Source organism: Micromesistius poutassou (genome assembly GCF_964030765.1).
Source record: "Micromesistius poutassou genome assembly, chromosome: 11".
Taxonomy (NCBI): Eukaryota; Metazoa; Chordata; class Actinopteri; order Gadiformes; family Gadidae; genus Micromesistius; species Micromesistius poutassou.
The window spans coordinates 14,804,320-14,816,209 of record NC_140281.1 but is presented as its reverse complement, the minus strand read 5'-3'; the positions used below and the strand labels follow the sequence as shown (position 1 = coordinate 14,816,209).

Sequence of the window (11,890 nt, the reverse complement as noted above, 5' to 3'; positions counted from 1 at the left end):
CAGTGGGCGAGTGTTTTAATACTCGTCTCCTTCCTCTTCATCTCCCTCAGTAGAGTCCAACCCCACCTCCTCGTAGTCCTTCTCCAGTGCTCATGGGCCTCAGAGAACTCCCCCTCCTCCATCCCCTCCCCCACGTACCAGTGAACAAACTCCTGTTTTGCATACATCATGTCAAACTTGTGGTCGAGTCGTGCCCAGGCCTCAGCGATGGCTGTGGTGTTGCTCAGCATGCACACGGCCCTCTGCACCTTGGCCAGGTCCCCCCCCCGGCACCGCTTTAGGGGGCTGGTAGTTGATCCCAACCTGATGGAGAGCAAATAGGAGCGGAGATCATCACGTAACCATACAGTCAGGGACTCATTTCATCAGACACCAGCTCGAGTAATGCACAATGCCGTTTTCTCCATCTTCTAATCTTTTTTTGAAGGGGCATGGTAGTGTTGTGGCCAATATGTGGATAGCAAGATTCCCCTAACCCCTACCTGGACATGAATCTGAATTCACTACAAGTCCCTTTGGATAAAAGAGTTACCTAAATTACTAAATGGAACAATCATAAACAGTAGGGGTGTAACAATACACAAAAGTCACGATACAGTACGTACCTCGGTTTTTAAGTCACGGTTCGGTACAGCAGTTTTTATTAAACAATTCGATTTTGATTTGATTTATTAAATTGTATCAAACAAATGCCTAACACAAATGAAAATACATTAAATACAATTGAGGATAAAAACACAATCAAGTCCAGGACTTATTTCCATTGTGGTCCTCAACACAAAACATCAGGACAAGTCAAGACACTCACAGTGTCAGAGTGTCAGAGTGTGTGATAATCAATAAAAACTTGAGTAAAAAAAAAGTACAGTACCGAAATGAAACGCGCATCAAACCGTTAGACCCGTAGCGAAAAATGTTGGTTCGAATGAGTGTACGGTACCTTGAAGCCATTGGGGCACCAGTCGACAAACTGAATGGTTCTCTTGGTCTTGATGGTGGCGATGGCCTGGTTCACGTCCTTTGGCACCATATCTCCGCGGTACAGCATGCAGCAGGCCATGTACTTGCCGTTGCGAGGGTCGCACTTCACCATCTGGTTGGCCGGCTCGAAGCAGGCGTTGGTGATCTCCGCCACGGAGAGCTGCTCGTGGTAGTCCTGCTCAGCAGAGATGACTGGGGCGTAGGTGACCAGCGGGAAGTGGATTCGGGGGTAGGGCACCAGGTTGGTCTGGGACTCCGTCAGGTCCACGTTGAGGGCACCGGATGGAGGAGACGATCTGGCCCATCAGGCGGTTGAGGTTGGTGTAGGTGGGGCGCTCGATGTCCAGGTTGCGGTGGCAGATGTCATAGATGGCTTCGTTGTCCACCACGAAGGCACAGTCTGAGTGCTCCAGTGTGGTGTGGGTGGTCATAGAGTTGTAGGGCTCCACTATTGCCGTGGACACCTGGACACCAAAGGTAGAACAGTTCAAAACACATTCCCCATGTTAAGAACACAGCAAAGCTCTAACGAGAGCGCAAACGGAAACAGAACTTCCTTGTGTCCTCATCCCGGAGGAATAATAAATGCATGTTAAATAAAATGTCGGTCACTGTAGATCATTTTGTTTTGTAAAAAAAAAAAAGGGAAAGAAAATAGGCAGTGAGCAGCTGCTCTGGGTGGAACAGCTTGGCGGTAAGTCCCCGTGCGGACCTCATCTGGGAACCGCAAATACACAGATTGATACAAATAGATAAATATAAATATCTTTGTACAGTTGAATGCTGATGTGATCTGTTCCTTTACCACACCACACCAAACCATCACATTTTGCGAACTCCTATGTGCAAACTTGCCTGGAAATAAAAAAACATATCAGATCAGAAAGGTGCAGGTTTGGTTAAACTAATTAGAGGCACAAACTATTAACACTTGCATATTTTATAACTATGTGCACTAGTCACACTTAACTAACCAAGGTATGGTACATGTGTAGCCCTGTGCTATATTTTCCTTTATTTTTATTTTTTTATTTTTAAGTTAAAAGGTGCTAATAAATGTTTAAAATGTTTTTGAATGCATTATGCAGAATGTTTTATTTTCCTATGGCCTTTATTTTATTTTCATTTGAGTATGTACGTTGTTGGTTGATATCTTAATGTGACCTTTGAACCGGAGGGTTGGAAGCTGGGAAGTTAGCGGAAGGAAGAAGTGGTGTGAAGGAAGAGTGTGGACGGCTAGTCTGAGCTCGCTAATCATTACTATAGATACATGTGAATACTCTGTCTAGAATATAGGACTAGAGGTATACTGTTCCGGTTGTCGGATAGATAACTATACCAGGGCCCCGTTTCCCGATAACGATGGATCCATGCTCGTACGATCCATCGTACGATGGATCTCACGATGCATCGTTAATTTTAGGGGAGCGTTTCCCGAAACTCAGAAGAAATGCAGAAATTCTCCGACACCCGCTGGTCTCAGCATGATTCATGTAGGCCCTACAGTATGTCTTCTGTCATTGATCAATATGAGGACATTTTAACCACGATGGTTGAATTAAAATCAGACAGCAAGTGCCGCTCGCAAGCGACCTCCAACACGAGCAACGGAATCATTTGATTTTATTATATGCCTTGTGATAGGGTTGCCTTGTGACGTGGCGTTTGATCGCCTACATTTCGACTGCGCATGGATTTTTGGAATTTTAAATTGCTGCAATTTGTGTTGACTTCTAACATGTCTGTCTTTGCTGTTTAAATCTAACAGTAGTCTACGAATAATATATATGCGGGAACCACTGTTTTGGGGGTATTGCGAAATAGCGCCAGCTGGACATTCAGTGGTATTAGATGACGTGTTTTAATAAAACACATCCAATACACGGAATGTCCAGCTGGTGACTCCACTGAGGCTATAGTAACGATGCATCCTAGTGCTTAACGAGTACCCCTGTAGGCGTCGTTAGCTACGAGGGTTTTAACGACGTCGTTACCTAACGATGCTTTCGGGAAACGGTCCGAAAATTCTGCGATGATCGTACGACGGTGTTAACGACGTCGTTAGGCTAACGATGCTTTCGGGAAACGGGGCCCAGATCAGTGATCGTGTATTTATGTTGAGGTTCAGAAACGCTAGATATTGTGGACGTTCTTCTGAGTTTTGCGGGAGATGCTGAACCTGCATCCAGATGTGGACGCGGCGAAGGCTGAGTGCTGCGAAGTGAGATACGTGCTGAAATGAGGATCTTGCCTAGCCTGATGCATCAGCCGCTTACTTCATTACATTTCATATAGCGTCTGAACACGAGCCGTAGAGATTCGTTTGCTTCCGGGAGGCGGTTGCTTCCGTTTGCTTCGACTAATCGCTGCTGCTTGGCGGTGACGTATGCTATGCGCCGGAAGCCGGCATCCATCTCGTCAACTGTTTACCGCAGCTTGGGAACTACACCGGTATTTCAGTTTGGGCGCTTCAGTTCGACGTCATCGCCCGTCATCGCCCGTCATCGCCACATCTGCTCGCTGATTGGTCCGTCCGCTCTGGCGGACGGAGCAAACCGAAACGCATTGCTAGTTCCCTGACTATATGGTTGAGGCAAATTAAATTTGCCGGAACCAGTAGGCGGCGCTAGCCTGGCTAGATCTTGCCGGTCGTTTGGACAATACGGAGGTAAAGGGAAGACGCCAGCATGGACCAGTCGACACGTGGACCGTGACTCTCCACTCGCTTCCACATGCACACCCACATAGCTATCCTCCAAGTGAGGTAAAAGGTACCCTGTTGTTTCGTTTGCTCATGTGAGTGAAGCAGCCGTTCTGTTTTTGGCCTCCACGTACTCAAGCGACGACACAGGCCTGCAACGTGGGGATAAATCTAGTTTGTGCCAGCATAGGACTGTTTGCTTTATACATTATTTTTCTTGATGGAATGTGATTCAATTTGTGAATTGGTTTACGTGTGTTGTTGGAAACAATTATTTAATTGATGTTTAACGGGTAATACAAAGAAACATTTTTCATACTAAAAAGGATGTGTGCTTTTATTGTAATTACCATGCCAGTAATTCCCGTTCATTAGGGGATAGCTGAAAAGGGTTATATACACTCGACGAGACACTACAATACGAATAACATAAAATCAGCATACACTAGGCCTACATTAAAAAGATAAAAGTTGTGTTAATCCGTGATGAATCCAGTCCTATCCAAACCGGTAGAGCTGAACCAGCGGTCAAAACCTCAGGCGGCCGGACAAATTTAAAGGACATTGTACCTGAATGTCCGTTAAAATGTGTCCGGCCCACAACCGGGTGTTAGACGCAAATTAGTACAACTACCATATAGTAATGCAACTCACCATATTTCACAAATTTCTAACGTCTTTCAAAAAATAAAACAGGAGGTCGCAGGCGAAAGAAGTACCCATTGTTGTTATTATGATATTGAAGCAAATCATGATCACTGTCCTATAACGTCCATTTTTGTGTCTCAATGGCTATTTCAAATGCAGTTAGAAATATGGGACAGTTGCTTTATATTGTTTATATGCTACAGGCCGAAAGACTAAATTCATATGGAACTTACTTGCTCATTTTAAGTATAACATTGCTTGGGGAGTCCAATTCCTCCACTGAAATGGGTGGAAAGTGCTTTTACAACTCCCTCCTAGTTAGCGATCCATCTCTTCTCTGCTGTAGTTGTGTTGCGCGAGTGTTGCTGAGGGAGGTAGCCTATTTGATTGATTCGCTGAATTGTCCAATCGTGTGGTGATAAAAAAAAAAGAAGAAAAGCCATACCATTGGCCAGGGGCACACACTGATGCGCCCCGATGGCGATTTTTTTTTGTTTTGCGCCAATGAAAAGCCGTCTCTGCTTGATAGACAGCAAAAAGTTTGCGAGTTTACGTTGACTTCAACTTGGCCGGCGCCCCTGACCTGAAGGATGGCTTTATTTCGAATGACCAATAACTAGCGTAGCCCAAGACGTTCAGACGCATTTAAATGGTTGCTGGCAGTTGCAAGTACGGTCTATCACATAATTAAACGAGGATAAACGCTATGTATTTTTGTTGATTTATTTCGTATGTATAATATTTTATTCAAAGTTGGCAGATAGGCCTATATTCGAGTGAATATTTCACAGAGGGGCGGTGCCCTAGCGCCCTCTATTGACCAGCCGCCACTGTTCACATGATTATCTGCGCCTTCTCTTAAAGCTCTCTAAATTCCATACACTACGCGAACTAAACAATATCGAGACGGGTTGAATAAAGCTCTCCCGACTGTAAGGGTGTCAATATCACCTGCATGTCCTGTGTCCTGCATGTCACGGTCGGGGGCTGGCAGGGCAGCAGGAACAAGCACTAAGCAGGGGATAGGATAAATTGAAAAAAAGTTAAATAAATTGAATTAATAAATGGACAACTCAGGCCTGATAGGAAAACACATTTCTAACAATTTGGGAAGCAAGGGACATGACAAAAACAAGGAACAAACAAGAAAACAAGTTAAGTGAATTGGTATATAATGGGAGATACTAATGGTGGCAGGTGGGATGATTGACAGGAAGCTCAGGTGAGGGGAATGAATTGACTACAGATGGAAATGGCCGGATCTGTGAAGATGATCTAGGGACATCTAGTGGACAGAGGGAGAACAAACACTAAACAAAATAAAACGACAAACCGAGCCGACTTAAAATAGGAAATAAAAGTCCCCGGATATTAATTAAAAGTAGTCATTTTGGAAAAAAAAAAGTTTTTATATAAAACCTATTCATGAATTTATTAAACTACTGAATGATATTTTGATTTATTTATTTCCTCATTAATTTATTTCAGGAATTATTTCATTGGTATATTTATTTATTTCCATGCTATATATATTTATTTTATAGGCATATTTACTTTTGAATGTATTTATTAATTTAATATCGACTTAAATAGCATTCCATACATAACAACCATGTATCAGAAATGTAGTCTATATTGTGCAGTAGGCCAACACTTTACCTTCAACAACAGATCAGACACCTTCTTTGAAATGTAGCCACTGGCCTACAAGACATGATCCAGAAACAGCTTCAAATGCCTACTTCTCTTTTTACATTCATATCGTAAGGATTAGTGAAGAAACATGATAGAAATTATTACATTTAACACTATTTAACCGATAGGCTCTGCAAACAAGAAGAACCATCAACATAGTATTCAACCTGCTGATGACCACAGGTTGAAGAACAAGTCCAACCTATGACATCACATCCTGTGTAATGAGATGAAAATAGTTGACCATGGAAATGCTGGCCACTAGGCGGAGGCCTATGGTGTGTTGCAGTATTGCAGTTTCTAGTGACTGTTATGTAGCTATAGCATTTTTGAAAGCCTCTTAGATGCATGGGTGTCAATGCTGAATGGTTTAGCTTGAAATTGAGGATGATAAAACAGGTCGAGTGCTATATGGTTGAGAAGCACATCAACACCCTTAAACACACACTCAACCACTTCTTCATCCAACCTACATGACAAACTGAAAATGCTTGATAAAATACTTGAACGTGAGGCAAACTGATGGTGAAGTGAGAACCAGATGCACTCTGGGACCACTAGACTTCACCTGACATCTTCTCCACATCCTTGTTTGGGTTAGGGTTGGACTGAGACTTTAGATTGAGGTTATCTGGCTCTAGTGGAAATATCCAAGTGTTGTTTGTATAGTTTATCATGATGTAGGTCTATTCTGCTTGGACTGTGGTTGGAGTTATGGTCAGAGCAGAGCAGGTATGAATTCAGTGTCAGCACCATCTATTGAATCGGTCTGAACAAAAGTATTTCTGCTTTGTCTTTCTCTTGCATTTGCCTCTGAAGCTCAGTAGCTAATGTGGTGCATACTTAAGGTGTGAGGAAGTGAGTCTTTTCCTTTGACTATTTCAGTCCAGCTGTCTCTACAACAGTAAGATTTTTGTATTTGACCTTACTTTAATTGTCTAACAAACTGTACATGTGTATATCAAGAACAGTAGGAAAAATGAATGTGATGGAAATACACAAAATCGAAATATACATTTTATGGTTTTTAAAGCAAAAAACTGTTTTAAATATTAACTTGTGAGCCATAAATTCATGTATTAAGCAAATTAACTAAGAATGAATATGATCAACAGAAAATGCTATGTGGTTAGCTCTGCTATATGACCATTGATAGGGATTTTACAGGACTATGTATTTCTCATTGTGTATACTTTTGATCAAATTTCTTGTCTGCAGGTGTTTAAATATATCTCTCGAGCAACAGAGTGAGAGAAACAAACTATGAATCTTAGATCAGCAGCAAGAGGATTTTTAGCTTTCCTTCTGTCAATACCAGGTTGGTAAATTTACATTCTGAACAAATAGTTGAACTGTTTTACATGACAACCAAATGAAGAAACCAAGTGAAGCCAACACGTTGCAAAGAGATAAACACTTGATAATCCAATTTCAGTGTTCTTTGTTTAGTTAACACCAGTTTATACATTTGAGTTGGGTTTTTTAAATGTGAAAAGAATACCAATCCATAAGTGGTTAGGTCTCATTTGTACCCCATTCTAATAATGATTCTGGGAATTGTCCAATTTAACTGTTTAACTACAGTTTAATTTGGGATGACAATACAAATTTGTTGGCCATTATCTGTCTATCAGGTACAATTCTTATACACAATATTCAGGGGTTAATGTATTCCTTTTGCATACTGCATCCAGCTCTTTAAATGCATTAGACTGAATTCAACATTAAAATGCAGTGATTGTCTTCAAAGGTTTTGTTGATTCACAATGAGATGTTAAGTTTTTTTTTACAGTGCTACATGGTTTGAAGGACTTTGGAATAACTTTGAAATTGATGGCTTCTTTGATTTTGAAGAGTCTCCCAATAGCACAAGACCGGAAGCAAATCAGCCATTTGATCTGCGAATAGATACTGATTATGCAGATTGTGTTAACTACCACTGTAGAACCATATTATCCAGTTCCATGTGAGGCAGGACGGCCTCTACTGAGTCTATGTCTATGTGTTACCACTACGAGAGTCCACCCCAAACAAGGTTATTCCAAGTTTGCCCAGACAGGCCACTCAACCAAATGAATGTGACAGATTCAGGATTCCTCAAATGTTCATTTATTTAAATGCAATTCATTGCAGTAAAAAAAAAGTAGAAAAGTTAAAAATGAGGGATTATCCCCAGAACAAACACTGTTATAGTGACAGCAGTTTGGACAGTGTAGCAGTGGCCCAGGCCTAGGCTTTGTGAGCGAACAGAATGAAAACTACAAATAATAATCCAACTATGAAACAATCAACTCCAAGTCTGCCACACTTGTAAATCACCACAAATCAAATCAATATGAACAAAGATTAAAAACAACAAACCCAAACAAAAATCACACCAAGAAAAGCCCTATAGGCAGCAACCCTGTACAGCCCCTAGATGTAACTTTGCCCAATGAGTACTGGGTTAACCCCCCCGGATGAAATGAATACAAAAATAACACAAATTAAACTAAGAATGAATAAAGAAACACATTACTCCAATGAATGACCTGGTTAGAACATCAGACAAGCAACCACCATTCAAATCACTCACAACCATTCTGTACAAGCACACTCACGCCACCACCGACACACCACAAGCATACACACGAGCCAGAACAAGTGAGTCTAGTAGCCTAATGCAAGATGCCAATGCCGAAGCACACGGCACAGCGTAACGCGAGAAGGGAAGCAAGCTAGATGTAGTAACAGCAGCAGCTAGCAAGCGGCCGGGGAAGCAGCGTGACGGACGCGGCCAATCACGCGATAGCAAAGCAGCAGCCAACAGGTTGTCTGTGACGACCGACGAGTTTGTCTCGTAAAAGCAGGAAGTAGTCCTACTACAGTCCTCTGTGAAATAACCTTGCATTTAATTGAGTCAGCCTGAATAAACCACAGAGGCCACTTTCCACTCTTAGGATCTTAACGAACCTAGCACCAGCTTTATGCCCAACGTGCAGAGCAACAACCAAGTCTTGTGTCTCTCCAACACCACCATTAATGGCAGCCATAATGATTAAGGCATCCACACCTGTGTTTTTAAAGAGGCCCGCATCAATGACTCACTCCATGCCACACTCCCAACATTTCCTTTGCCTTCAGGCATCGGCCTACCACACGGAGTCTGCATCTGGAGACGAGTGTGTTGCCCGCGACGCAGAAAGTTTGAACGCCGACGGTAAAATCAAATAAACTACCCACAGTGAATGTCATTTTGGACAATGGCTGCTACTTCTGATGGAACTTATCTAACTTTAGGACTTGATAGTATTGTTGGTGAAGATAATATGTTTTGAGATGCGATTGCTGGCATCAAGAATGTAAGGCAAAAATCTGAGAGTGAAGGGGAGTCTAGAGTCAGTGGTTGTGACGAAAAAGAGCAAAACAGACAGGTCTTTGAGGCCTCAGGAAGATGTTTGGAAAGTGCTGTTGGTGTTTGAGCTAAAGGGTGGGCCAGATCTGCATCCAATCCACATCACTAAGGGTTATGTGTTAAAATGGCAGCAAAGGCAGGCTGAGAGTCATGGATGAGTTTCATGATATTTATCTGAAAAACTTCAGCATCAAGGTTTTCATAGTTCACGATATTACGCTACTTTTTCCCTCTTTCCTAAACACAAAGGTTCACATTCAGAAGAATGTGCTTATGAAGTCCAATAATGTCCATCGCGACCACGGAGCGTCGGAGATAAGGCGGAGAGAGTGAAGAGTGTTCAAACGATCCAAAGATCAAGCGTGTCCAAACAATAAGCCGTCCGCGAGAGCGGAGAGAGTGAAGAGTGTCCAAACGAACCGGCATCCACGGGCGTGGATAGAGTCCAGGAGAGTGGCCAACCGATAAGGCATCCACGGGCGCGGATAGAGTCAAAAACCGTCCCTATGTATCGCATGTAATCAGGAATGGACCAATCACTAACCCTAAACACGCATGTTGATCTGATGATTGACAACAATAAATTAGGTGACCTTATGACCACAAATAAAACATAGCTACAGAATCATGTCATACAGAATCATGTCAAAATAAAACAAAATGTAGAAATAAAATATAAATGTAGGTTCATTACAGAAGGCAATAGAGAAAGAGATAGGTAAGATTAATCATGCGCGATTCATGGGGAACAGGAGGATTCTGATTTTTGCAGCATCCAAGGAACAACAAGACAAAATACTCAAGCAAAACACACTTAATAACCTCAAGGTAACGCCACACATTCCGGGTGCAGCATCTAAGGTCAGGGGAGTAATATCTGGGATCCCAACATCAGTAACAATGGAGGAGATCATGGACAGTTTAAAAGAGCATGATGTCATTGAAGCTAAGTGCCTGACAAGAGGTAAAGAAAAAACAAAGTTGATCTATTCTACTATGCTTTAAGAAAGAACTACCTTCTAGGATTCAACTGGAATACATATCATAGTCATATTCAGTGCGAGAGTATATACCACCGCCAATAAGATGTTTTAAGTGCCAATGGTTTGGTCATGTTGCTAGCCAATGTAGAGGTAAAATTAGATGTGCTAAATGTGGAGGAGACCATGAATATGACAAATGTGACAAAGATGCAGTATTAAAATGTTGTAATTGTGGAGGCAATCATAGTGCAGCATATGGAGGTTGTGAAAAGAACAAAGAGGCAAGAGAGTCCAGAAAGTTAAAATTATTAACAAAGTATCCTATGCAGAGGCTACTAAGAAAATTGAACTTGAGAAGAAAGGTGCCAGCCTTAATGTCCCATTCTGTAGGCCTACATCAGAGAAGGATTGGGAAACAAATGCTAGCAGCCCAATAAGTAGAGTGAATCACAGTGTTGTGGATTTTGGTCCAGGAAAGGCCGCCGAGACAGGATCGCTTTTAACTCACTTTATTTGGTTAAGGTTATTGGTCTATTGTCTATGAAACAAAAGGAGAGGAATGGTAAATAACACGCGCGGAGCGTCTCAGAGCTTAGCATGCAGGGATACGCTGCTGAGAGATTCTGGGTCTAAACTGGCGGAGTCCGAGTTAAATAAGAAGGTAAAAGGTGGGCGTGCTCTGTGGCTTTAAAAGCCCGCCCCCTTTCATCTATGGTTTTCCCACTTCCTCTGTGTGTCCGTTGCTGCCCCTAGTGTAAATGTTTCGTAACTTTGTCAAATGTGTTCAGTGCTGCCCTCTGGCGATTGTGAGGGGAAATTAACTCTAAACTATGCTTGGTGCTACTGGATATGGCTATGTGACAGTATTACAGTAAAAATGTATCACTAGGGAATATTACAATTAAAAAATGTCACAATTCCCTCCTTGGTCATCTCAGATGACCATTCTACAAACCACTAATATTACCAACAGCATATAAAAAAAAAACAAGAGTAAAAAGCAAAAGAGAAAATATGTACATACCCATGGGTTGGTTACCATGGAACAATCATCAACATAATCAACACTACACAATACAATCAGTACGTCATATGGTCATAAAGGCATAATCATAAAGGCACATATGTATTCATCAATGGAAACTTTGTCAAAACACTTCTAGGCATAAAACAATATTAAATTCATATACTTTCAACATTACAAAAAATTGAGCAGCATAGGTAAATGGTTAAACCTTTTTTTTAAATTCACTTGTTTGTCATAACACAGAATTTATACCCTTTCAGTATGCATTGAAAATTTACCGAATATAACAAAAACAAAACAAAACAAAAAAATTTCAGTAAGTATTGAAAATCTACTGAACATAACAAAAAGTAACACAATTTTTTCAGCATGTATGGAAAATCTACTGAACATAAAAAGTAACAAAAAATTTTCAGTATTGAAAATCTACTGAACATAACAAAAAGTAACACAATTTCTTC

The 11,890-nt window shown here is 41.5% G+C and overlaps 1 protein-coding gene across 1 annotated transcript; it reads right to left on the bottom strand.

The window, feature by feature from the left end:
• Window positions 1-15: 15 nt before the first annotated feature.
• LOC311355434 (tubulin alpha chain, testis-specific-like) lies at window positions 16-1,804 on the bottom strand (the record flags this gene model as incomplete). The annotated part of the gene is given in 6 exon segments (XM_084475198.1): window positions 16-89; window positions 92-266; window positions 268-303; window positions 941-1,262; window positions 1,264-1,445; window positions 1,787-1,804. Coding segments are annotated over 6 exon segments (807 nt in total).
• Window positions 1,805-11,890: the final 10,086 nt, after the last annotated feature.